The following is a 27,959-nucleotide window of genomic DNA, read 5'->3' as shown; positions in this document are numbered from 1 at the left end:
AGATCGCTAGTGGTCGGCTGGGGGGGAAGGGCCTGCGCTAGCTGGATCTGAGAGCAGTGAAACTTGCGAAGTCTTACCACGGTTCTCGCTGTCTGCATGCCTCTCTCTATGGACGGCCGGAGGGAAGAGGAAGCAACCGGGATTGTTGTCGTCGCGACCGCAGCGCTTTTTCAGGGCCTAGCGATGATTTAATCTCGGAAAAGCGGGGTGTGGGGGGCAAAGGAGAAGGAAAAAACGACGGGAGCGCGAGAGGAGCAGCCGTCGGAGATGTGCGGTCGGGCCGAGATTGCAGCGGTAGGTACAGCACAGCAGTCCCTGCGACGTGTTGTTTTCCACTTGATTTTTTTCTCCGCACGGTAAGGCGAAAATAGAGGTGGGGGAATGGGCTGAAAAGCAACTGCTGCCTGGGCTTTTTTTTTTTCCAGGGATAAACCAGCTGTGATTCTTCCTTCTGGCCCAGCAAAATGCTAGCACTCACCGGCCCCGTTTCCACGCTGTGAAAATAGCCAGACGTTTCTTGTTCTCCTACTCTGCTGCCATTCGCCACCGCTTGTATTCCCAATAATGCGATGCCTCTTCTATCCAAAGGAAACTTTGTCTTCCCGTGGGACGAACCGCAGCAGGTTACAGGCCTGTTTGTAGTCCTAAAAATCAGTCTAAATCAGAAACATCCCGGCTAGAATTACTGGTAAAATTATGTTGGAGAGAAAGTTATCCGGCGTGATTAGCTTAATCGACACGTTTTAGCTAGCTAATTGCCAGACGTTGTCTGTCATTTATTTCCATCGCTACTAACGATAAATCATAGTAGGCTACTGTTCCTGATATTCTTCTTTTTTTTTTTTTTTTTAACTGTGTTACTCAATACTGACCTTACCCACATAGAAAAATCAATACCATCATATAACGTTATGAAATGTTAATAGCTATAATATATATATATATGTAAGTCTATATTTTCAAATTACTTTGCTACATATATGATGTGTGTGCTGTTTTATTACCACATTATGTACTAATTATGTAGGTTTTGTGACATTTTAATATATACCAAATGTATAAAACATAAAATCCGTCCAAATGCGTAAAAAAAAAAAAATCTTTTTTCTGGTAGCATTCAGGAATTGGTGTAAAATGTAGCTGCTGTTCACTTTTTTGTCATCACTAAACACATAATATAACTAAACTTGTGACATAATATAAATAAGAATTTTGGTTAAAATGTTTTTTTTAAAATAAATGGTCATAATTCAGGCTTAATATTCATACTACTCAATTTTATATATATGTCAAAATATGAGTAAGAGACATTTTCAAAATATAAAATATGTATTCAAACAGTAAGATGAAAGTATTGGAAAAATATTTTGGATGCTGAAAAAAAGTTTTCTCTCTTACACTATTGGCAGCATTTCAGGTATATAAACGTGCTGCATACAGTAAAGTTTTCAGTATTATTTAAAACCTACTTCCTGACAGCATCAACTCGTCACTGCTGTATTCAGTGCACACCAACACACTAGAAGTCCCTGGTGAGATGTCATTTCATGGATCCCCCCCCCCCCCCCCCCCCCCTTTCTCTTGCTGTAGGTAACCCTGTCTAGGCCTGGACTGAGCAGATTGTTCTGAGAGGAAACGGACAACAAATAGGGGAAGTGAACATGGCTGGGACTTCAGGCTTCTTTTCAAACGGACCTGTTCCGTGGATGGAGAACGACACAGAGATGAACAACCTGTACAGAGACCTGGAGCTGGGGACAGTACTGACACTGTTTTATTCTAAGAAGTCCCAGCGGCCGGAGAGACGGACATTTCAAGTCAAGCTGGAGACCAGGACTGTTATCTGGACTCGGGGCACAGATAAAATAGAGGGAGAGAGTGAGTAGTGTGCATACACAAACACAAACACATACAGACACAGGTAGGAATACTCCTGAGTGCTGCTTGTCAATGTGAAGGTGAGCTATTGATGCCAGAACTAGTTGGATTACATACATTCAGAAATATGAAAACTACAAAGGGCTGGGAGGCACTTGAATGGCTTACAAAAGACTTGCTAAGCACTTATGACATGATGGTATTGTGAACTGCTGGTAAATGATGTCACTTAGGATTGAAGACGTCACTTCCAAAATCATTCAGCTCTTAAAAAATGTAAGTCGGAGGGCTCGGTGAAACTATATATCAAGATATCATTGACTAAATGCATTATTATTGCAGATCAGAAGAAAATCTGGAGAAACATTAGATTAGTATTATGTGGAAATGAAAGGTAGTTGTTAATCTTACATAGATTGAAACAAAAACAACAGACTTTTTATTAACTGCCTCGAAGACAGGTAAAGACAACATGCAAGCTATATAACAATATTACTAAAAAGAAAATCCCAGGCTCAGTTCCCGATGCCAATATTACAGATTTTATTTCTGCTCTAATTAGTTCCTGAAAGTTTCTGTCCTGTCTTGTTGAAATGTATAGGATTGGTTCCCGAACTGGGGTATGTGTGCCCCCCAAGGGTACGTGAAAAAAACGAATGATAGATGAGTGTGGGGGTGGCGGGAACGTTGCTGGAAGATGAACGTCTGGAAGGGCACAGGACTTAAAGGTTGGGAAACACTGATGTATAGGATTTGATTTGTTCTTGTGTTTGGTGCGGTTTTTATTTCAGAGAGTTGAGTAATCCAAATTATTTTTAATTTTCTTGTATTATGAAATGTTTTGACAGAGCAGGTGCGAGTCTTTGGTAGATATTAAAGAAACAACAGTTGTTGTCCAGCAGTAGATAAATCACATCTAAGTTTCAAAACCAGGGTCGACAGCAAGAAGAAAGTAGCATTCCTGGAACTCCTTTTGTTGCATTAAAACATTGACGTTAATCTTGAACAAAACAGCATGTCTAACTGAGGACACGCAGGCCTTCAGTGAGTCGTAAAGTCGTCTGTCTCTCGAGTAGCAGGATGCCTTGTGCACAGCTGCACTCTGCTCCGGATGCAACAAAAAGAGCATTTAAAAAAAGATGGTAGGCTATGGTTGTTGTTTTTTAACCTAACAGTATCATCTTCTCTGTTCACACACAAGCTCATAGCTGCCATTTGATACTCCTGAAGAGGTGAAATTGGCCTAGGCGGCTTGTTAATGTACAGAAATAGAATATGAGGGGTTTTACTGGAAGTGTGTGATCATTCGGGAACATTTTATCATAGGCAATGACAGAAGGATGTCCATTAACTGTGGAAACAGCAGTCTTGTTTGTTGCTAAATATAAAATGCTAAGAAGCGTACCTTTTTGTCTCTTGATCGAAGTGGATTTTGGATTTTATTTTCTCTCAGATTGATTTTTGTTGTAGTGGCCTTTTCTATAAAATGCTTGTTTCGTGCACAGGAATTGGCCTATCTTGGCCACCAAACATGTATCATGACGTGATATAGATCTGGCTTGACAGAGCAGGATGTGGTCTTGCCAAAGAAATGGCGGTAAAAGACTGGTTGGAAGTGTAGGCCAGGCATGGTATAAACATAAATGCACGGATAATTGACATGTACGATCGCAGTCTTTCCAAGTGAAACTGTGTGCCAAAACTCTATATTACGCTGCAGTGCACGAGTGTATTGTTTTGACACTAGAGAGACGTTTGCAAAACATCACATATAGTACACTCAGTAAATCTCTATCTTACAACCCATCTTGAGAGCTTCTGTTTTGCTGAGTATGTTACTGATAATAAGGCAGCATAAGCATGAATCAGAATCATGTTTGACTGTGACACATTATGTTGCTGCTTTATCGTCCTGTAGGAGTAAACAGAGTTAACTGATGGGCTTTGACGCATACTTTACTGAATTAGCCCGTTTCTTTTTATTTATTTTTTTTAATTTTTTTTAATGAATGAGCTTCCATATGTGTTTTTACACTCTCAAGCTATGATTTAACAAATTTGGTGCCCCAGTAGTGAAACCTCCCATTTTGCTTCTTGGTGCCCACCACAGCGTCAGATCCTCTCTGAAGTAGAGGATTTTAGAATGCAGGTTGTCAAACAAAGGCTACAGAGGCTGATTTCACTGATTAGGACTGGATGTGACAGCATCAAGGTGCTATCCCGTTGTATTTGGCAATGATGCAAACCAATGAGCAGGACGGCCTTGGGTTCACAAGAGTCTTACATTAATTTAAGGATCTGCCTTTTAAGTACCTTTGCTCCATTTAGTTTCCAGAAAATATACTATCACTGGAGCTAGACTGATAAATCAGGTCAATATATTGTATTGACCGATAGGGCTAGTTCATATGGCTAAAATTGTTTATCAAAATATAGCATGGTAGTTTAATAAATAAGTAGTCTACATGAATAACCAAATTAAAAAGCAAATTTTTTTATACACACCTGTGTGAATTAAATCCTTGACAAATGAATGGTACTGAGTCAGTTCTCATTTTATTAAGAACTTGAAAATAAACATACGTGCATCCTGATCTACAAAGAATGGTCAATAGTTCCCAGTCACTATGGAATAGTATTTTTGCTTTAAATGCCCATCGCCAATGTATTTTATGTATAATTAAAAAAAAAAAAGTCTGCCTTTAAAAAGAAAAGCAATAACAATAAAATGACTTACACTGTGATAAAAGAGTTTATACAGCACATCTTAAACCAGACGAGGGGAACTGATCTGCAGAATCAGCGGTGCCATAGATCATATAGCACTGCACAAAATATTGCAGTCACTACTTCTAAGGTTGTTTCAAAGTTATATAAAAAGTGATGTTCTTTCACAGATCTCTGAATAAAGCAGCATGGCCAGCGTGCACATTAAGAGGCTTAAATTTACTAGTATACACATGTCCGTGATAAGTAACGATTCACACTTCAGGAGTCTGAATGTGTGTCTTTGTTCATGTATCCACAAGACTTCTCTGATAATCGGTGAATCAGTGCTCAGTTCACATTTTCAAGTTGTACTTCGTGCTCTGTCAGCCTTTGTCCCCACTCACACTAAGCTTCCGCTGCAGGACCAACTCAACCAGTAGTTAACACACAATTGTTATTCCTAACACAATATTACGGTTGAGTTTTTTCACACTGCTTTGTTTAATGGCTGCATGTTACAATTACTGCAGCATAGGCCTGCTAATGTCGCAGTAGGACAGTGCACATAGGTCTGGGCAATGTATTGATATTATATCGACATCGTGATACGAGACTAGATATCGTCTTACATTTTGGACGTGGTAATATGGCTTAAGTTAAGTAAACACACAGTAAAGTGATGTCATTTTCTGAACTTACCAGGCTGTTCTAGCTGTTCTATTATTTGCCGTTAACCAATTTGTCATTATATCCACATTATTTTTTATTATTTATTATTTGTTCTTTTTCTCAAATCTAATTGTGAAGATATTTTCTTAAAGCACCAATTGTCAAACCAACAATATTGTCGCAATACCAACGTTTAGGTATTTGATCAAGTATATTGCGGTATCTGATTTTCTCCATATCTCCCTCCAACATAAGTGCACATACACTGTATCCTAATTCTGACAGGTGATGTTGATGATCTATGGCTTTATAGTTATTTGAATTAGATCTGAAACAATTGGTTAATGAAGTGATTTGTCAGTTACACACATTGCTGTCAGCCCAGTTTATTTGTGAGAAACAAATTAGTAGGACATTATCCCGCAGGAAGCAACACGGTTGCACAATCAGAATTAGCTTTTTAGATTGTTTGTTTGTCTGTATTAAAACATTGTTGTAAAGATCAGGTTGTTACTGGAAAACAAGTGCAGTTCCACTATTGACTGGATCCATTTACAATGAATTGCAAAGGCAACAGACTCCATCTACCTGCATTATTATTTGTCAAGGGGATAGTCCTCTCCTTAACTTTAGCCAACATGATGTCAAAGGAACTGACGTAGATCCGCTGACGTGTGAATGCACACTGAAACATTAAAGTCGTGCTCTCAGCTGCACCCAAACATTTTGAAAATTGCAATACGAACTTCAACTGCTGCAGTCTTATGTTATTAATATACTCTACATGATAGCTATTTATTTATTCTGTGGTCAAACATGTAATGTAATTATGCCTGCTACTAATGATTATTTTCATTATTGATAATCAGTTCTACTTTCTAGATTAATTTTTTTGATCTAAAAAAAGTCACAAAATAGTGAAAAGGGCCTGCCATACTTTCTGAAAGCCCAAAATAACTTTCTCAAATTTGTTGTTTCGAAGACCAACAGTCCAAACCCCCCAAATATTCAGGTTACAATCAGATATGACAAAAAAACGGTAAATTGTCACATTTGAGAGGCGTTAACCAGCGACCAGAATTATCAAAACTGTTTATTAGTTTTCTATCACCTAATCAATTAATTGACTTTGTTGCAGCCCTGAATGTAATTCATATCACAGCTGCAGAAATAATTGCAACTTTGTTATTCGTCAACATTGTGCACTTCTAGTTTTTCTTCCTCTGCAACACATAACTGACTGATGTTCTCTGTTGCAATGCATCTCACTAATTGATCGTGTGATGAGGCTTATTAGATCGAACTGAGTGAGTGGTAGGATTGGATATTGATTAAACCTCTTCCTTGTCTGTCTGTAGCACAAACCGTATAGAATTTCCAGAAGTCAGGTTTGTAATATTCTTTGATCAGATAGTTACTATTATAATCAAAATATGCCTATTTTAGACTATATTTTAGCTACAACTAATAATGATTTTCATAATTAATCAACCATTTTATTATACTTTGATTAAGTAATTGTTTAGAAAAGCAGGAAATCTTCAAATGTCAAAAAACTGGAACTGGCAGATGTTTGACATTTTTTCCAGATGAAAGACTTTAATAAATCATAAAGTGTATGCAAATAATGGAACAATTGACTATTCTTGGGCTTAATGAAAACAATAACAGTTTGGTAGAAAAGCTTACCACAAAGTAAGATATCAAAAAGTATCATTTAGCTATCAGAACCTAGGTATTGTATGGCCAGTAGTATCAAAACATTTGACGTGAAACCCAGCCCTGGTAAGGAGTGTGAAAGGCAGTGAGCTGAAGGAAGAGTGGGAGTGTGTTGCAGGATACCTCCACTCATCTCCTTTAGTAAGGTTACACCTCTGGCTATCTCTTCATTTCCTGCATGTGTCTGAGGCAGGCTCCAAATATTTTGATTCAAATGACTAAAAGAGTTGTCTAAGATCAGTCTGTTTAAAGATGCCTTGCACCTGCTAGCGTGTGTCGAGTGATGTAAATTGAGATATGACGTATGATTAGAGAGCTCTGCTTGGCAAAATGAGTGAGAAGACATACTCGCTTAAGAAAAGAACATGCACATGCCCACCTATACTCAAGCACAGATGTGGTGTGTAGGCGACAAAAGCACAGGATGTGTGGTACGGGGGCAGGAAGAGGTGCATGAGCTGAAGTGTGTGTGTGTGTGTGTGTGTGTGTTTGTTTAGGAGAGTCCCTACTGTAGGTTTTTTACTGCGACTAATACAATGCCGATAGGAACCTGTTGAGCTACTTTACAGCCTATGTCGTCTTAAAGTTTCTGAGTGCCTTTTAGTGGAGTCCAGACCGAAATTTAGCTGTTCTTTTTCAGTAGCATCATTCCTAAAGATGAAAAATAAATCCATCTCGGGTAAAAGCCTATGCAGTTTTTTAAATCAGTCCAATATAGGGAAATTAGAAAATATTCAGTATATTACTGTTTATGGAAGATTTAAGCTACGTAAACAGGGTTGTTAAGTGTCATATTAATTTTTATACTTCCTGTCTTATGCCTTTTTCTACTGTCAATTATAAAAATCATCACAAGCATTCTTGTAATAATATTGTGTCTGCGATGAGTTTAGAATCTCCCATCTAGTTTGTGCGCCTCCCTGTCCGACATTAGTAATTGGTGGTTTTGTTTTTTTTCAGTGGTGAAAGGCTAGCAGAGGTTAATCTGGGGTCAGTGTTGGGGGGGGGGGGGTCTCTATGCTGGAGGTTCAGGGCAAAAATGTGTGCCAAGGTGATCATATTGTTGTTGTTTTTTATTCTGTCATCCAAATTGATATTACCAAGCAGATTGTGAAAAATAATTAACAAATTACTTACTGAAGGTTGGGTTTTACATGGATGAAGAGTTTTATCTGACGTAAAGCACAATTTTTTGTGCGTGTGTGTGTGTGTCTCTAGTTGACATTCGAGAAATCAAGGAGATCCGTACTGGACAGAAGTCACGGGACTTTGAGCGATACGTGGAGGACTCGGCAACGAGGCTGGAGCAGGCTCACTGCTTTGTCATCCTGTATGGCACAGAGTTCCGCCTTAAATCCCTCAGCCTGGCAGGTACGCACAGACACTAACACAGACGCACATACCTTCAGGTACAAATCGAAACATTAGTATTTCATTTCATGCCATCCTATTCTTAACACAAATACCTCTGCTAATGGGGTCATGAACTACAAACGTCCATCAGTTTACCATTTCCAACGATTGTGTATTGTTTTCAACCTTCTTTTTTTTGTGGGACTGGTGTTTATGAGTAAATGCATCCTGGCTTTATTACATTACCAAAACAAAAGCTGGTCTAGAAATTGTAATGCTCTGTTTTATTTGTATAGCCCATAGTTACAACTTTGCCTGAAAGGTTTTTACATTCTGCACAGAATATATGACTCTGGGGCTGCAAGAATTAGTCGTTTTAATGGATTAGTCATTAAACTCAACTGGCAACTATTTTCATAATCAATTAATCGTTTCAGTCATTTTTTAGGCAAAATACCCCAAATTCTTTTGTTGAAGCGCATCAGATGTGGCTATTTGCTGTTGTTTCTTTCATATATGACAGTAAATTGAACATGTTAAGGTTTTAGACTTTGTCAGACCAACGAAGCTAATGAAACACCTCACCTTGGCTATTTCATTCACTGTATTTTAATATTTCATTTGACTAAACGTGAAAATAATCGCCAGAATAATCGTTGAAACAGTTGGTAGTTTCAGCGCTATACAACACCACATATCCTGTGGAACATTGATTTAGAGAAGGGAAAACCGAGAAATAACTTTATTGGGAATAAAAAGAAAAGAAAATATTTGTATTATATATTTGTAACATTTTTTTATGTATTGATTTTTCCTCAGCAACGTCCGATGAGGAGATGACAATGTGGGTGAAGGGGTTAAACTGGCTTGTGGCCGACACGCTGAAGGCTCCGACACCGCTTCAGATAGAAAGGTAAACAGTACACATGTAGCTTCACATCACAACCAAAGCTGAAACTGTTGTGGACCGACAAAACATAATAATTGTAAGTCCTCCTTTATGTTAAATGCATAATATCTCTTAACTCTATTGTTTTCTTTAGATGGTTACGTAAGCAGTTCTATGCCGTTGATCGCAACAGAGAAGACAGGTAAGTCAGCTTGGTGAAAAGATCGAGTTAATCAGATTAGCCTCACAGGAAATATGTGTAATTAGAAATATATCAGTTGTTTGGTGCACTAGTCGAGTGTCCTTTCCCCAGTGTAACATCTGAAGCGAGTAGACAAGTTACACCATCAGGCTGGTAGGTGTCTGTGAAAGCTTTGTTGAGATGTAGTGAAGGAACTAACCTCTCAGCCACACACCAGCACTTCTTCCTGCAGCAGGAAACAGACTGCAGAGGATGGAGGAGATGCACAGCAATGTTTGTCTGTTACATCCCTGGCAAAAGAGCAGGCCTTTGTTACGCTAGAGGGGTATTGTCTCCTCAGGCCAAAAATTCCAGACTGTGTAGTAAAAATGAAGCCAAAAAAAACTACAGAGCCTGAGGAGCATGTGTTTGCAATGTTTCAGTTGGTGTGTAGATTTCTAGAAATCATATTACTGCACCACAATAGAATCTTTGTGTGCAAGCTATTAGGAAGTAAGTCTTATTGTACGTGCATGTTCATGTTTGTGTTGGATTTCCAAACCTGTTGATTTGGGTAATGTGTTCAGGATATCCTGTAAGGATCTGAAGAGCATGCTGAGCCAGGTCAACTACAGGGTGCCCAACATGAGGTTCCTCCGAGAGAAACTTCCGGTAACCTCCTTCTACTTAACACAGACCCCTTTCCCTCTATCTACCTGCCCACTTCCCGTTTGATATCATGTTGTTAGAGGCTAAAGATTTGCGATTTGACATTGACGGTCCTTCTTCCTTCCCCCTTATTTCTCCACTTGTTTTACAGGACTCAGAGTTGAGGAATGGAGACGTGTCCTTCAGCCAGTTTGCCCAGCTCTATCGCAGCCTCATGTTTGATGCTCAGAAAAGCGTAAGTGCAATATTTTATGTATCCACAGACAGTTCTGTCCCAGCACTTTCATCCCCCATTTGATGCCCTGCCAAGGCACCCTTCCTCCCCCATCTGTCCGTTCTCAAATGGCTGCCAGATCAATATGGACCAGTTAAAAACCCACCAAACCCCTCTGGTGGAGGCCATTAGGAATCACTCACGTGGTTGAGGAGGCAGGCAGGCTGGGGTCGGATTAAATGGATGACCTCAGTGGCCCCCACGGCTAACCACCCTACGCCCTACAGGATGTCTATGGCCATCTACATGAATAGTACAACACACACTGAAAGGAGAACACTTTCACTAATTAACTGAAATTTTCCCTTTTTGCACCTTCTTTCAGATGGAAATCCCATTTATACAAAGGTAGGTCAAAACTAAACACTCACACATGCATAAGGAAACTTGTGTTTACTGAAGCAAACCATTACTTTATTTTCCAGGTTCATTGATCGACCAGAGCAGAGGATCTCCCTTGACGACTTCAAGGGCTTCCTCCTGGACTCTCAAAGGGTAATATATCCGGGCCATTGGACATCTAGTTCACTGCAGATGTGTTTCATTTGCATGCTAAAATACATCTGTGTTTGTATGTGAAACCAGGAAATGTGGTCCGCAGACGACAACAAAGTTCAGGAGTTTATGTTCAGCTACCTGAAAGACCCCCTGAGAGAAGTGGAGCAGCCTTATTTCCACCAAGACGAGGTACACACACTGTCACCTTCTCTCCTGCTTTCTTTTTCACCTTTTTCTTGAGTCTCTTTAGCTCTTTTTGTTCTTTGTTCACTAATGGAAAAATATGTAAACGTGTTTTTGAGAGTTATGTTTTCCGATGGTGTGGATGGGAAATGCTCAGAAATTGTCATAGATAGCCATGATCTCGGCTTAAAGCACCTCCTCCCACATGGATAGCAAAGGTTATTGACTGGGGCGCTGCATGAGAGTTCTGCAGAAAGTGAGTCATGCTTTTTGTGGTCACCATAAAACTATTATACATTAAGAGAAGAGGAAGCTGGTGCGAGCCAGCTTGCAATATTTGGAACTGCCTTTCTGTGCCGTAGCTTATACTTTATTAGATAGCAGTACATGTATTGGTCATACTGAGAAAAACACCTAAAGAAGAAAAACTATTTATGAGAGTATTTCTTATTGTTGACTCACTCTGGAAAGTCTATTAAATGCCAGAGTGCAGGGTGAGGTATGTAACAGAGTTGCAAGGGATTCAGGATTTTAGTGTCTAGATAGTAGAGCAGATTCCAGCACTTATTTGACTTAGTTAAATCCAAATGTCAAGTCCTGAATGTGAAAAATATCAAATCTAATTTATTACTGACTTCTGATTGACTGAGAGCACCACTAACTTGCTTGTACTGCATCCATGTGGAATCGTATGCCCACCAGACAGCTGCTTTTCCAAGTATTTAGAAATGGACATTTCTTGTAGTAGTTAGCACATGCATGTGTAAAATAGTATTTACAAGTTGCACTGCCATATCTGCTCAAAGTTCAGATGGTTTTGCCTCTTAGGTTGTGAGATATCCATGCTAAAGACACTTCATCATTTGTAAATAGGGCTCTAAATTATTTATTTAGAATAGATTTGGTGCAGACATCGTCTCTCAGTGATCTGCGTGGTCTAAGGCTGGATCAAATCCTGTCACAGGATCACACGTCAACATTATATTGCTATTGCTAAGTACAAAGAAAGTTTTATTTTATTCATTTATTTATTTTAGACTTTTGCAGACTTGATGAATTGTGAATTTGCTGGTCCATTGCCTGTAAACACATCAATTAAGTCTGCAGTTGCGAGAAAGTCAACGCATTTGAACTGTCACTGCTCTCCTCTCTCCTGTATAGTTCCTGACATACCTGTTCTCCAAAGAGAACAGCATCTGGGATTCCTCCCTGGACCAGGTGTGTCCTGACAATATGAGCAACCCTCTGTCCCACTACTGGATCTCTTCTTCACACAACACGTAAGGATGGAGCCCATAGCTTTCATGCATACATTTCATTATGTCAAGCTTTTGTCAAGTTCAACACAGTTGTAATCAGGCCTTGGGAATACTGAAGTCTGGCATCCTCTCTTAAACTTCTATCCAAATAGTGCTTTTAAACTGACTTTAGACATCAGAATCAAGTATTATTTAACAATCATTTTAGGGAATGAGACCCACGCTTGTGTTTTGCAGGAAAATGTATTTTTCCTCCCATTGAAAAGTGTGTGTGAAAAGCAGTTGAAATGATAACCTTGTGTTCTAGATGTGAAACAATACTCATTCGAGCAGCAGAATGAAAACTTCCCATGTTGCTTTGATTAGGTTTGAATTGGTGTGTGTGTGTGTGTGTGTGTGTGTGTGTGTGGGGGGGGGGGGGGGGGGGGGGGGGGGGGGGGGGGGCGGCGGTGTGCGTGCACGTGTGTCCTTTTGTTAAACTGGTTAGATGTGTAGTGTTTATGTACTTTAATATTACATGCTTATTTTTAGCTATCTGACAGGAGACCAGTTTTCCAGTGAGTCGTCCCTGGAGGCATACGCTCGCTGTCTGAGGATGGGCTGCCGCTGTATTGAATGTAGGTATAACACATACCACAGTTTTACCCAAATTCAGCAAATCACCACCAAATGACTTTTAACCATGTTATTTACCTAACCCCGCTTCTTATCCCTTAAAGTTGTACTGTAATGCAGCCGCCACACCCTTACCTGTACACAAACTCAGTTGCTGTTACATAACAGTGCTGTAAACGCTTTACATAAAACCCTTGTCAAGCAGGTTTCTGTGAATAGGACTGGCTTAATAGTGGGTATAAGGGTCGCTTTGCCTTAAAATTCCTTTGGAACTATATAATACATCCGCATTCATGTATACTTACTCTTTCTTGTAGCATAGTAAATGAATGATGAGTGTGTTTACTTTCAGTGGACTGCTGGGATGGGCCAGATGGAATGCCAGTCATCTACCACGGACACACACTTACAACAAAAATCAAGTTTTGCGATGTTTTGACCACCATCAAAGAGCATGCCTTTGTCACATCCGAGTGAGTTTCCATGAGTGCAACCCACTCATTTTTTTTTCTTTTCATACAGCTCTAAGTGACGGTGAGGTGATTAAAAGGATAGGAGTTGAAAAATATGATAAGATGAGAGAACCACACCTTAACAGAGTTTTTTTCTGTGACGTTGCAACTTGTAAATTCTAATCTGTGGTCCTCCTACAGGTATCCCATCATCTTGTCCATCGAGGACCACTGTAGTATTGTGCAGCAGAGGAATATGGCCACTTACTTTAGGAAGGTGTTTGGAGACATGCTGCTGACCAAGGCAGTGGATATCGTGGCAGATGGCCTGCCCTCACCCAACCAGCTCAAGAGGAAGATCCTCATCAAGGTAGCCACCTTAAGTTATGAGAAATCATTTGATCTTTCTCTGCAGGAAAAAGTATGAATGGATGTTATCTATGCAGTTTTCCAACAGTATAATTTTTCTGACTGCGTGTCCTTTTTTTCTTCTGTCTATCCTCCCCTCCCTTCATCTGCTGAAGCATAAGAAGCTTGCAGAAGGCAGTGCCTATGAAGAGGTGTCCACTTCCACTCCCTACTCAGAGAATGATATCAGCAACTCCATCAAAAATGGCATCCTGTACCTGGAAGACCCTATTAATCATGTAAGCAATGTTCATCAGGTGTAAATGGATTCTCGCTGCTGCATCAGCGCAAACGTTAAGCTTGAAATATGATGCACCAAAGTAGTTTCTATAGCAAGCCTGTTTTGAGCTTTAATAAAGACACATCATCATCTTATGGCTTGATGCTCTTTGTTTAACTTTTCTTTTTCAGTCCCACAAGTCATTTTTTTTCTTTTTTTCTTTTTTTGTCTTGGAGATATTCTTTGTTCGAGGGCAGCTTCCTGCCTCCTCGGGCCACTTTTTAGTGCGACACATGGATCTTCTAAATATTTAATCTAACCGTTCATCCTCTCTTTTATCCCTGTAGGAGTGGTACCCTCATTTCTTTGTCCTGACCAGCACTAAGATCTACTACTCAGAAGAGACCTCCAGTAACCAGGGTAACGATGATGAGGAGGAGCACAGAGAGGTTAGAAGGCCTGATCTGCTGTTGATATGTGACTAACTTGTCCTGGTTTTGAATTTGTAATTGTACTGGACATTGCACTTCATTTACATACAGCATGATAAATACAGTATTATCTAGAGGTTGTGGTCAGTTTTGGTTCTTATTTTTCATGCATGTAAAAGGAGGTAGCCAATAAGACAACAATTTTAAGTGGGTGAAGCAGCTAAATGAGGGTGGACACACACTTTTGATATATGGGTCAGTTGACTAACATCTCCCTTTCTTCTCTAATCTTCCAGGTTTCCAATGGTATGGACCAGCACGTGACAGAGAAATGGTTCCACGGGAAGCTGGGCGCGGGGCGGGACGGGCGGCAGATAGCCGAGAGGTTACTGTCGGAGTACTGCCTGGAGACAGGAGCTCCTGATGGCTCCTTCCTGGTTCGAGAAAGCGAGACCTTTGTGGGAGACTATACACTGTCTTTCTGGTATGGTACACAAGCTTTTACATTCTGCAAACTTTCAGGCTTAGAACTGAAGGAACATGAACTGTATAGAAAATATTAACAATGATAGGAAATGGACATTAAATGCTGGTTACTTCTGCATTTATATGATGATAATTACTGGAAATATTATTTAGATATTTAGTATTTAATTGATATTTGTCAATCGTAATTAACAACAGAAGAGAATATTACAGTAATGTTATTCTACCATGATAATTAAATTAATTGAATTGATGCGGGTATGGAGCCTTATCTATGGCACACTGAATGTGTTAGTAGGCGAACTCTCCTGTGTGTTCTGTAGGGTGAACTAATGATAGTAATAATGCAAATAATATATAGTGGCAGATCAATCAGTGTCAATTTCTCCATTACTGATATGAATGGGGTTCTTGTCACGGTTTAAAGTGTCATTCACCTTCTGTCTGCTTATGCAAAGGCTCTACATGAGTGGAGGTAATGCCATAGCTAATCCTTCTGCATGTATATGATTTACTCACAATGTATGGAAACAATGCTCGGACACTCGTTTTCAAGGTTAACAAGGGGATGATAATTTTTTTTAAGTACAAAAGCTAACACTTTCTTTGTTAATGACCTATAAACAAACAAAAAAGTTTTTTTTAAATTGTTAATCTCTCACCTTTGTCTTTTTTTGTCTTGTGTCTCTGCACCAGGCGTTCAGGGCGGGTGCAGCACTGTCGTATCCACTCTCGTCAGGAGGCAGGCAGCCCCAAGTTCTACCTGACTGACAACCTGGTGTTTGACACGCTCTTTGCCCTGATCAACCACTACCAGCAAGTGGCACTGCGCTGCAACGAGTTTGAGATGAAGCTGACTGAGCCGGTGCCTCAGACCAATGCTCACGAGAGCAAAGAGTGAGTCTCAAGAAGCATTTCAACATAATTGAAAGAATTTAAAATTAAGAAGCACTGAGGACTTTCAGTGATGTACGTTTTTCACCCATTTTTTCTTCAACTCTAAAGTTTACATTGCAGACTGGTAGATGATGCTCTCATCTGCAATGAACAGTTAAGTGAAACTATTTGCCTGGCTGTGTTTTTCTGTTTGTCCCAGATGGTACCATGCCAACCTCTCTAGGAGCCATGCGGAAAACATGCTGATGAGGGTACCTCGTGATGGGGCTTTTCTTGTAAGGAAGAGGGCAGAACCCAACTCGTTTGCCATTTCCTTCAGGTAACTTCCTATTATTTTTTTCCCGTATTAAGTGATACTTGTTGAAATCATAAGTCATTTGCTTTTAACTTTCTTTTCATGTACAAGGATGACTGAAGAGAAAGGCAAATGGTTATAAAAACTAAAATATTCTACATTCACAGTTTCTAAACTACTATTCACATGAATGCAAAGTCATTTAAATCATGCCTGTGGTTCCCTCACAGGGCCGAGGGAAAAATAAAGCACTGCCGTGTGCAACAGGAAGGTCAGACTGTGGTGCTGGGCACCTCAGAGTTTGACAGCCTAGTAGATCTCATCAGCTACTATGAGAAGCACCCTTTGTACCGCAAAATGAAACTCCGCTATCCCATCAATGAGGACACACTGGAGAAGATAGGCACTGCTGTGAGTACCACTATACAATCAATGGCATACTTGCTAGACAATAATATAATGTTGCCTGTGTTAAATAATATCTAATCTGAAAATCTGTAGTCTGCCATCTGTGGTAAAATCCCCTACAGCCTAGTGAAAGGGCTTATTTACACACAATCTGTTGTATATAGGAGCCAGACTACGGGTCACTGTACGAGGGCCGGAATCCAGGCTTTTACGTGGAGGCCAATCAAATGCCAACATTTAAGGTGAGTGTCCAGTATTAATGTTAATACTGGAAAGTTAATGTGTAGTTTATTTCGGCACCTTTGGACCTGCGTGTAAGTGAAGAAGGTGAACATGTGTGTCACAACCTTCTGTCTTGTCTTTTCAGTGCACGGTTAGAGCCATGTACGAGTATAAAGCCCAGAGAGATGATGAGCTTTCCTTCATTAAGAACGCAGTCATCTCTAATGTGGACAAACAGGAAGGAGGATGGTGAGTGACATGCACAGCATTATTCACAAAGTAGCTCTTAATTATCCATTTAGATAAATCACGTTTGTGCAGGAAGAGATAGTGAAGACTTATAACGGGGTAAACTATAAATTAGACAGGATGCGACTATGATATTAGATTTTAAAAATCCAACGTTGATAATATCGTATCAATGTTGGCACAATTATAAAGCCACTGTGTTATATTTTTTTCCCTCAGGTGGAAGGGTGACTGTGGAGGAAAGAAGCAGCTGTGGTTTCCTGCTAATTACGTGGAGGAGACAAGTCCATCAGCGGCGGAGCCTGATAGAACTGTGAGGAGCAAACAGAGTATATTTAAAGTGAAATTAGCGCACTTGCACCAAAAGATGAGACCAATTGCTCATCTGTCAATTATTCACTCTGACAGAGATACATACAGTATGTACTGATTTATTGCTTCAAAATGGGCGTCAACTACTTTACTAATCCTCCTCTTCTCTATCAAGCAGGAGATGACAGAAAACAGCCCCCTGGGAGATCTGCTGAGAGGAAGTGTGGATGTGTCTTCCTGTCAAATTGGTGAGTGGCCCCTCCACTTCCTGTTTGACTCTGTGCCGCAGAGCAAACTCTTTTCTGGCTATGATATACTGTACATAATCTCTGCCCTTTTTGATTTTAAGTGACACAGTTACCACTTTCTTTATTTGTTTTTACTTACCCTATTGTTTTACCCGATTGGCTTGAAATTTCTCACACGTACATGCAGCCCAATGTGATCGACAAAAAGCCTTTTGCACCATAAAGTTCCGCCATGATGATTTTTTTTATTAATTTGCGTAATGTGAATTACAGTAAAACGAAGAGAACATTGTCAATTTTGATCCTTTCAACACCCAAATGGATATGCAGCCTTGCGGGACTGAGATACACATTTGTACTATAAATGAGCAAGATTGGTGAAAAACATAGCCACTCTTGGTTAAAGAATTTTGCCAAGGTGGGAGTTTAGCAGGGAATTGGCCAAAACTCAATAACTGTTTGACCTAGGGGTGGGAATCACTAGACGCCTCCCAATATGATATCATTACGATGCAATATTATTGCGATTTTAAACATATTGCAGTATTCTGCGATATGTTGCAATTTATAACCTTTTTTTCTAACTTCCTATTTTTCCCAATTTCAAATGGTGTCCCCAAAAGGAAACTTTGTCAACATCTGTTTTTTCTAAAAATATACATTTGTTTGTTCATATCACTTCAATTGTATTGCTGCAAAATGTGATAATCAAGCAGTCAAACTGACCAACACATACTCCATTTAATAAAAGATTGCTACTTGGCGCCTGTGTATCGATACAGTATTGCCATTGAAAATATAGCGATATTTGACCAATTTTACAATTTTACTACTTTTTCTTGCTGGAATCCACCTTGAAATCCTACCCCCTGTTGGGATCAGGATCATCCTCCTTTTTTGGATCAAAGTTCTCCAAATCCTACTGACAAGTTTTGAACAACACAAACTGAAGGTTTGATCCAGATTAAAACTAGGATTGGATTCCGTGATCTAATCTGATTTCAGATTTCTTCTTTCCCTTTTGAACAATCCATTTTCAAGATTTGATCCAATCCGATAACCAAAATCCGATCAGTTTACCTTTGAACAACTGGCCCCATAAGATGTGTAACATATCTTCAATCCGTTTTATGGAATAGGACTATCCAACAGTTTTGAGTTTAACCCAAGTGGGACACCAAAACCCCCCACAAATAAAATCTGAATTTCATCAAAATTGGTACACATGGTCTGGGGGCGAGTGCCGTATTGATTGGTGCATGTTGCTTCCCAAAAAAAAGATCCCATTTGGCCTGATGGAGGCGCAATGACTTGAAACTGAAAGGCCACACCCCTCACACAGGGCGTTCGATTGACTTTAAATTTCTCACACAAGTCTATCTCAGTGTGCTCTACTTAAAAAGCTGTCTGTCGTGATGGTATTTTGTTAAATGTAAAAAAAAGTTACATTTTGAGTCTATCAACACCTAAATTGGAATAGAGCCTTGACGGACTGAGATCCACATTTCTACTACAAATGAGCAAGATTAGTCATAAAACATGTCCGCCGTCAATCAAAGAGCTTTGTAAAGGGCGGGGCTTAGCAGGGAATTGCCCGTAACTCAGGTTCTTCCACAGCAATCCTGCCTAAGAAAAGCGGGATTTATTGAAATGCTGCCTTTGTTGTAGTGATGTAACCAGTGTGTGCTTGGATTCACCACATTGTCTATACAGCATTATACCATCTGAAGTGGTTTTGCTCAGAAGGTTGTTGGTTCGATCCTGGGTTCTGCAGTCCAATTTCAAGGTGTCTTTGGGCTCCCAATTCTGCGTGATCGGAGTGTGAATTTGTGTATGTTTATGTGAAAAGCAGGTGGCACCTTACATGGCAGCCTAGGCCACAATGTATGAATGTGTGTGAATGGTGCCCGTTATATGTCAAAGCACTTGGAGTTGTCGTTAAGACTAGAAACTACTAGAACTACAACCTTCTGTTGGCAGAGAAGGGTTTGAATCACCACTTGCAGCTATATTTACTTTTGCTTTTCTTATAGCTCTGTATTTTATTGACATCCTCCAATTCAGTCAATACACACCCATTAGTGTTGGCACATGCTGTCACGCATTGTGACCTCTGCTAACCACACTAAATAACTCTCTGCCTTTGGGTGGCTCTTTGGTTCCATCTAGTGGTAGTATGGGAAATATTTAAGTGTATCTTCTTGAAAACTTTGATCTGCTGTTTGTGTTGCATACCACTTGTCGCTGTGATTGAAATTCAAATTATTTTACTTTAACCCTGTTGGCCCCTGACCCTCAGAGTACATCTGAGTAACATCTTTAAACACAGAGAAAGTCTGAGTTTTCAGATTTTTACAAACAACAATTTAACAGTTAATTACACAAATTACTCTGACTCTGTGGCCAAACCCAGCAGTGAGTGAAGCACAGACCAGTCATCATTTGCAGACAATAGCATTCTCTCTCCATATCTGCCATTATTCCTGTTTAGTTTATATTTTTCTTTAAATCTTTTTTGTAGATGCAAACAAATTAAAATCTTAACTCTTTTTTTAAAGATTATTTTTGGGCATTTTAGGCCTTTATTTATATAGGGCAGCTGAAGACATGAAAGGGGATAAAGAGGGGAAATGACATGCAACAAAAGGGCAGCAGAGTGGAGTCGAACCTGTGGCCGCTGTGTCGAGGTGTAAACCTCTATACATGGGCACCTACCCTACCAGGTGAGCCACCCAGGCGCCCCTAACTCTTCTCTGTATTTCATTTTCAGTTGTGCGTACTGATGGGAAGGGCAGCAGGCCTCATGTTTTCTCCCTGGTGCCGAGCACCTCCATGCGGACCGGCCGGTTGCTGGACGTCGCTGCCAGCAGCCAAGAAGAACTCAAGGAATGGGTGTTCAAGATCCGCGAGGTCACCATGACCTCAGAGGCCAAGGTAAATATATATCTCTTGGCTCACAGAAAATGCAAGCCAGGACTCATACCATGCTCATGCCACTCTGTGGGTTCAAAGATCCAGTCATGACTTGTTGGCCCTATAATACTTATAACCTGTATTTAGGAAGCACTGACTGAGTGTGCATATGAGCACATATAGTGTCATGAATGCCATTCTGCAGACTCACCTAGAAGCTGTCTTGTTTTGCTTTGTACTGTTGAGGGGAGGAAAAAGCTTTAAAGTTTGTGTCCCTGTTTCCAGCTAGAGGAAGGGAAGATGATGGAGAGGAGGAAGAAGATTGCACTGGAACTGTCCGACCTGGTCATCTACTGTAGGCCTGTGCCGTTTGATGAAGACAGTAAGGAATAGGCTTATAATATGTGAATATGCAGTTTAATACACACAGGAGCAGAGATGTGCCTGCTTTCATAGGTATGACATTATACAGGCACCAGTCCAATGTTCAATACAGTTAGGTCAGGTCTGTCTACTCCCTTTGCCTCCTGTAGAGATTGGCACAGAGCGGGCCTGTTTCCGGGACATGTCATCCTTCCCTGAAACCAAGGCAGAGAAGTACGTCAACAAGATCAAAGGGAAGAAGTTCCTGCAGTACAATCGACTGCAGCTGTCCAGGATCTACCCCAGAGGCCAGAGACTAGACTCCTCGAACTACGACCCTCTGCCCATGTGGCTCTGTGGGTCCCAACTGGTCGCACTTAACTTCCAGACAGCAGGTATCTAGCTTGTTGTCAGAGGAGATCAAATAGCACAGAATATCTTTTGTTTTTTTACTTTTCTTAACAATTGTCTGGTTTTACCTTCCTCTTCCCTTCCCCACGTGCAGACAAGCCCATGCAGATGAACCAGGCTCTGTTCATGCTGAACGGAAGGAGTGGGTACGTCCTTCAGCCGCCCATCATGAGGGATGACCACTTTGATCCCTTTGACAGACTTACGCTACGAGGCCTTGAACAAGTCACTTTAGAGATAGAGGTAAAGTGAAGAGAGGATTGGGCCGTGTATATGCGTGTGTGATGCCGTTGTGCAGAGGTTTTCAAACTGTAAGGTGCTCCTCCTGAGCTGGGTGTGGGAGAGTTGGAGAGAGGGGGCGCAAAGTGGCGTGAGGCAGTTGTTTCAATTTTGTTGGGGGGGCAGTGTCAGTCTTTGACAACCCGTGTGTGTGTGTTTGTGTGTCCGTCCGTTTATCCATGTGCTTTTGTAACAAGTGAGTAAACTGTATTGCCCTTTCCCTGTTCTGAAGGTTTTGGGCGCGCGGCACCTGCCCAAACACGGACGCGGCATAGTTTGTCCTTTGATCGAGATCGAGGTGTGTGGGGCGGACTATGACAGTGCCAAGCAAAAAACTGACTCAGAAGGTGAGCGCTGCTCTAAGTTTAACCATAGTTGGATCTGCTAGTAAAGTAGTTACTGTTTACTAGATACATTACCCTCATGTAATTTCCCTTTTGGTCCTTGAAAAACAGGAAGTTGTACAAGGTAAAACATTGGACACACTTCTGACACAGCTCTCATCAGGTTTAAGCCAGAGAAGAAACATTATACAAAATTAGGTTAATGCTTTTGTTGCTTTATAATATAGATATTGGTTTGCCACATAGAGTACAATGGCATTGTTTTTGTGCTTTTACTGTCCTAAAATTGTAATATACTGTACTCAGTAATAAGTATTGTGAGTACATTCTGCATTGTTGAATTGTACTTTCTAAAACTTGTTCTAATCTCATCCTTTTTTGAAAGATGGCGATTTTATCATAGACATTGGCAGCATTTCTGTCACTATACATTGACCTCATTCGTTTTTTTTTACCGGCATGCTTGGCCTGCACGATTCAGGGCAGAAATATAAATCACAATTTTTTAGCTTAGAATTGATATCATGGTTTTCTGCCACAACTTTTTTTTTCTCATGAAGTGTAATGCTTATTGCACCCATCAACCATGATGAAACAAAACAAATTGTCAGTACCACCCATAGATTTGTTTTGGCACCTATAGCACATTGTGCATCACCACAGAGAGGAGAGCATTGCAGTGCTTAAAACCTTTTACACAGTCTGTTTTAAAATCTCCCAGAAGAAAATAGTAGGGTTTGTGATCCAGTCGGCTCGTAAAATTAAATGAGAATCAAAGTCATAAAAAAAAAGAAGAAGAAAAAAACACTTGAATCGAGATCACAATTTATTTTGCGGGTCTACGGCACACCCATTAAAGTATTGAGCTTTCAATAAAGCATTCAAGTTTGATGTAGTATTTTTGGCTTGTTGAGGCATTCTCACCATTATCCATAATGGGGTGAGGATGTATTTGCTTCTAAGGGCGGCTGATTCTGAGGCTTTTGCAGTGGTAGGTTTAGTTTTTATTTGGCATCACTTCAAAATAATGAATATGAATTTTCCTCTGCCGTTTGCACTTTTATTCATGGCGATCTATTCAGCACTCTGGTTCCATCAGCAGAAGAAGCAATGAGCCAAGGCAGAATAATTTTCCATAACCGACTCAGGTTTTTGCAATTTTCTGTGTAACACCGTGATACAATTAGCAAGTAGTAACCGTAATGTAAGTGCTGAAAGTTTTTTTTACACTGCTGTTACTGGGGCAAAGTAATGCTATTACAGTTACGACACCATTAGTGGATACATATTGTACATTTCTCAATTATCTCTGTCCATCTTTCATTTGTCCTCTCCAGCTGATAACGGCCTGAACCCCACGTGGCCCCGAAAGCCATTCCAGTTCACAGTATTCAACTCTGCCTTCGCCTTCCTGCGCTTTGTGGTTTATGAGATTGACATGTTCAATGACCAAAACTTCCTGGCTCAGGCCACATTCCCCATTCACAGCATCAAGACGGGTATACACAACATTAATGTAATCTCTGATATGACCTCAAATCCTGTGGCAAGTAAGTGCTGTAATAAAAGTCTCTCTGTATGACACCAGGTTACCGGTCCGTACCTCTGAAGAACAGCTACAATGAGGATCTGGAGTTGGCTTCTCTGTTGGTCCACATGGACATCATCAATGGCAGGGTGAGCTGCTGTTCTTTACTCTGCCTTTCTTAAACCTGCTCCATGGTGTTTTTTGCCATCAACAAACGCTACAGGCACCAACAACTTTGTTTACAACATTAAACCAAGCTGACAAATTACAACTGTTATGGTCCCCACTAATATCCTTGACATTTAAATAAATTACAACAACAAAATTGTACGGATTGAACAAATGAGATATGAATTGTTAATAAGGGAGTTTCAGATGTATAGGCTGATGTTGCCAAAGTTTGGACAGAGCCAATGCTAGCGGCTCCTTCCAGTTTCCAGTGTTAATGCTAAGCTGAGCTAACCGGCTGTTGGAAGTAGATTTATATTTTTACCGTACGGACATGAGAGCGATATCCATCTTCTCATCTAACTCTGCAAAGTAGCAAAGCATAGTTCCCAAAATGTAATGCCATTCCTCTTGAAATGAGCCTGTATGTTATAGAAAATAATCATAAGTTTACATGTAACTACAAGACCAGGATCACTTAGACGATAGAGGGCTGTGGAGGCCCTGGTACGTGAATCATCTCTCTTCCACTTGCTCTATTAGGATGAAAACGGAGAGGTTCTGAGCCCTTTCCCTGCAGCCGGGGCCACGTCAGTGTCAACATCTGCCCAAGCTGGGCGGGAGCGTTTGGGGGATTCCGTGTCTTCGACATCCTCCAACATGTCTCCTGTGCCCCAGTCGCCGGCCCAGGCCACGGCCTACAGGGGGAGAGAGGGCTCCTTTGAATCCCGCTACCAGTCCCCTCTAGAAGACTTCAGGGTGTCCCAGGAGGCACTGTTGGACCACATGGACCCCCAGAACAGACAAACAAGGTAAATGTGTGGTGGTTTGGGTTTTTCATAACCGTGCGGTGAGTTTTGTAACAGTAGAAGATTCTAGACGTCCTCCTGTCTTTGTCTTTACCTCAGGATGTTGCGGAGGACCAGAGTGGGCGTAGAGAACCGTGTCTAAGGCCGAGCCAATCAGGACGCATTTCTGTTGCACCCCCCCACCGCCACCCACCCCCTCCGTACCCAGTCACCTCTCCCCGTACTGATGATGTCACTGACTGCTGTGAACACTGTTTCCATGGAAACGCCCACCACCGCTTTGGCCTACATTTCAGGCAGCTCTCCCTCCCTTCATTCTCCAAAAAAACAAAAAAACCTCTCTTTCTCTCTCCTTGTCCCTGCTGCCCAGTCTCTCACCACTCGCCTGATGAGGAGAAGGGACTCGGACACAAGAGAAGAGGGAGGGCGTGCTGAGAGGAAGCTGACCGCTGCGGACAGGAGGAAGAAACGGACATTCACAGGAGAACAAAAACAAGGCTGAAAAAGTTCTCGCCGGTCTGGACTGGTTGTCTGCGGGGCGGGTTGTCCACTCTTGTGTTTTAGGTGTGCACAACATCTGCTTAGTCTGGTGGCTAAGAGGAGGGAAAGTGAGAGTTGTAAAAGGTATCAGTTTGAAACTGTTTTCCGGTTAAGTTTCTCTTCTTTTCTCTATTAGGCGTATATGAATATATGTATTTATTCCTGCTGTGCTGTTGGCCGGAGAAGAGCAGCAGCTGACCTGCTCTCAAAGAGCTCCCGTCTCCATGTTTTTAATTATTATAATTATTTAAACCATTAAACATTCATAATGTGATTTTTTTTTTGGATTTTTTTTTTTTTTTCATAAATGTATATGTGTTAAACTTGAGGGCTCTCTACGGCTATGTTAATGTATCTCTCTTCTCTGCTTTGTGGAGGAAATTATGTGCATCCAGTCAAACTCAAACTCTAACCGTTTTCTTTTTTTTTCTTTTTTTGAAGGCAACAGGAAGAAGTCATAGCTTGTTTGTGTTGGAAACAGTGAGAGAACAGCCAGCATCATGTTATGTCTGCATACACAAACACACACAAGCTTTTTATTTATTTATAACCTACATTCCAAATAACAGCACATCATTCCATTTTCCTGCATTGCAGGTGCTTTTACAAGCCAGTCCGACACATTCAAACTTTGATGGTCTTACTTCACGTTGATTATGTCTGAAGGGTCTCTAACTGTGTGAAAAAGCAGGGCCAGGGATACATGTCGACCCAGATGAGGTTGTATTCTGAGTGTGAATGATAACTCTGTTCATAACTGTCCATTTTGTTCTCCCAATTTTTGCCTGTTTGTGGGCCATTTGAGTGGCAGCACAGTTATCTTGTCAATCAAGGGTAGAGTTCATAGATCTGCAAGGTTACAGCTCAAATGACAATACTGACAACTGCTGGATAATTTAATCAATTTTCGGAATAACAAAGTGGTTTGAGGAACATAATTATGTACTCACATTTTAAAACCTTTTCATTTACAGGGAACATTCTTAATGTTTAACATTTAACGTACCATACTTTAATTATGGAAATTAAGATTGTAATACAATTACGCGATAACTTTGGAGCCTTGTGTTTCTGTGATTTATGATGGGCTATTTCAAAAATGTCATTTTTTACTGAAATTTCAAGTCTTAATAGAATGTAAGGCCCCTTTGTTCTGTGTTTTTAATTAGTTGAGCATAACTTTTCTGATAACTGACACAGCCCTATGACTACAGTGAATATAAAAACTCTTACTGTTTTATGTGAGCAAGTTTTAGTTCCAACGGATGTCTCTTGAAGTGGTTTTGAGGTCCGAAGCAAAGGTGTTTTACTGCAACAAGCTGTTTTTTGATTTTATTTGTCAGCATTTGTACAACAGGAGTTCCCCGTGTTTGAAAGGGAATTCAGTATTGTTGCCAAGTGAGAAGGTTTGCATTGCCGGTGTAAGTCATAAAGAAAGCATGCCATAAACTACTTGCTGGTACATTTTGCTGCAGCACAAAAACATAAGGGATCTTTGTTTTGGTGCTGCCGCGGTGTTCTGGGCGAGTTTTGTCACAGCACCAAGCTGCTTCCCAGAAACCTGTGAAGATTTTAAGTTACACTGCCATGATATACAGTTAAATTGCAACTGCCTGTGAATTTATTTGTGATGAAATGTGCAAAATTGCAGAATTTGTGTAAACTGGCTCTAAGTGAATGTCAAACGCTACACAATTCATCATTCCCAATTTTAGATTCTTATTCTGGCTTATTCAAGTGATTTGTCTAACTTAGTAATTAAGAGTCCTCTTGAGTTAAATGTCAGTGCGCTTAAAAGTGCAGGGACTTCTCATTTCCTGCGTTTGTGGTATGAGCGTGTTAGGCAGGTCGAGTCTTAAGTTTAATTGCAGTGTTTCTGAGGCTGATGGATGACAAAGTTGCCTGGGGGGGGGAGGGGGTCGGGGTAGAGGCCAAGGCCTGTGTTCTGGGCCTTCAGTGAGCCCAGATGGAGCTTGTAACTAACCGATGCTGTTAGTCTTTCCAGGTTCATATCAGAAACAGTGTTTTCTCTGCTTGTACGTGATGATTATATGATGTAAACTCAGTATTCTCACTCAGTGTTTGACCACTGAGACACACCTAAGCCATATGGTATATTTTAAGTTAAGGTAAAAGCAGGGACAGGACTTATTACTTGAGATCTCAACGAAAGGTTTTTTAGCATCTTGGACCCCAATATTAATCCCAAAGCTCCCCCATATTACACAGATTTTTGTTTTTCCTCCCGTGGTCGATAGATGGTCTTTGTGGAGAGCTCTCCCTCCAATGCTGCATTGCTCTTATTGCTGACCTGTCTGCTAATGTCTGTGTGCCTCTGTCTGCGTGCACATCAAATTAAAGCCACGTCATTCACCTCCTCTGCTGGGCTTTAAGCACCTGCACAGCCATGGTACACCCACACAGGTGCTGTCACTGATTTTGACTGATCGGAACTGCACAGCACTGTGAGCATGCATACCCCTCTACTGTTCAGTTTGTTGTACTAGTTATGGCGGGACAGCGTAAACTCCCACCAACCTGTAAAGAGGTCTAACCAGAGTAATTAAGAGTGTCTATGTGGATGTGCAGGGCCCATTAGTTTCTCTTGCTTGTTTTTTTCCCAATCTTGTCTGTTTTGTTACCCACAGTCTCATTTATAACGCCTTTCTGTAATGTGCCTAAACTATGGAGAGGAAAAGTATTCATTTTAATTTTGCCTTTCATATGAAACATATTCAAGCCTGAAAAGTAAATAAAATACTTACTACTTTATACTACTTTGTCTAATTTTCATTGCATTAAATCATAATTTAATGCGATTCAATCGGGCACACAGAGAGAGAGAGAAAATTAGTTTCATCAGATGCTGCTCCACAGGAAGTAGTACTGAAAGTTTCGGTCTTAGATGTGTTAACACCTGCCTCAGAGCAGGCTGACTAAACTGTTGCAGCGCTAAAATGAATAGAAGAAAATTAATCTGTATACATTTTGGTAATACATTGTTAGAATCATTTTTCCAATGTTCCAGCTTATAACTGATGACTTGTAATTTTTTTTTTTTTTTGTCTTTACTGATTTTG

At 40.6% G+C, this 27,959-nt stretch overlaps 1 protein-coding gene across 3 annotated transcripts; it reads left to right on the top strand.

Annotated features, from left to right (window-relative positions):
- Positions 1-27,653, top strand: plcg1 (phospholipase C, gamma 1). Of its 3 annotated transcripts, none has more exons than XM_032520943.1 (33): positions 1-294; positions 1,591-1,878; positions 8,194-8,346; positions 9,148-9,241; positions 9,372-9,419; positions 9,986-10,070; positions 10,219-10,302; positions 10,667-10,689; positions 10,767-10,836; positions 10,927-11,028; positions 12,184-12,302; positions 12,813-12,898; positions 13,249-13,369; positions 13,550-13,718; positions 13,873-13,995; positions 14,324-14,425; positions 14,704-14,891; positions 15,590-15,790; positions 15,990-16,109; positions 16,316-16,496; positions 16,658-16,735; positions 16,861-16,964; positions 17,184-17,277; positions 17,455-17,524; positions 20,295-20,458; positions 20,723-20,819; positions 20,971-21,195; positions 21,306-21,454; positions 21,723-21,837; positions 23,172-23,333; positions 23,423-23,511; positions 24,074-24,342; positions 24,439-27,653. In XM_032520943.1, the coding sequence occupies exons 2-33, from the start codon at positions 1,662-1,664 to the stop codon at positions 24,479-24,481; spliced, it is 3,945 nt and encodes a 1,314-aa protein (XP_032376834.1). In that variant the 5' UTR covers positions 1-294; positions 1,591-1,661; the 3' UTR covers positions 24,482-27,653. The 3 variants fall into 3 exon arrangements, with proteins under 3 accessions (XP_032376834.1, XP_032376836.1, XP_032376833.1); XM_032520945.1 differs by having other exon boundaries at positions 17,452-17,524; positions 24,710-27,653; XM_032520942.1 differs by having other exon boundaries at positions 17,452-17,524.
- Positions 27,654-27,959: the final 306 nt, after the last annotated feature.

This window comes from Etheostoma spectabile, chromosome 7 (genome assembly GCF_008692095.1).
Source record: "Etheostoma spectabile isolate EspeVRDwgs_2016 chromosome 7, UIUC_Espe_1.0, whole genome shotgun sequence".
NCBI lineage: Eukaryota > Metazoa > Chordata > Actinopteri > Perciformes > Percidae > Etheostoma > Etheostoma spectabile.
The sequence above is the reverse complement of the archived record's forward strand: the minus strand, read 5'-3'. Positions and strand labels throughout refer to the sequence as shown.

Coding starts and splice junctions, on each gene's coding strand:
- plcg1 (XM_032520942.1), top strand. CDS start 1,662: ATGGCTGGGACTTCAGGCTTCTTTTCAAACGGACCTGTTCCGTGGATG. Junction 8,347..9,147: donor TAAATCCCTCAGCCTGGCAG/GTACGCACAGAC, acceptor ATTTTTCCTCAG/CAACGTCCGATGAGGAGATG. Junction 16,110..16,315: donor TCGTTTGCCATTTCCTTCAG/GTAACTTCCTAT, acceptor GTTCCCTCACAG/GGCCGAGGGAAAAATAAAGC.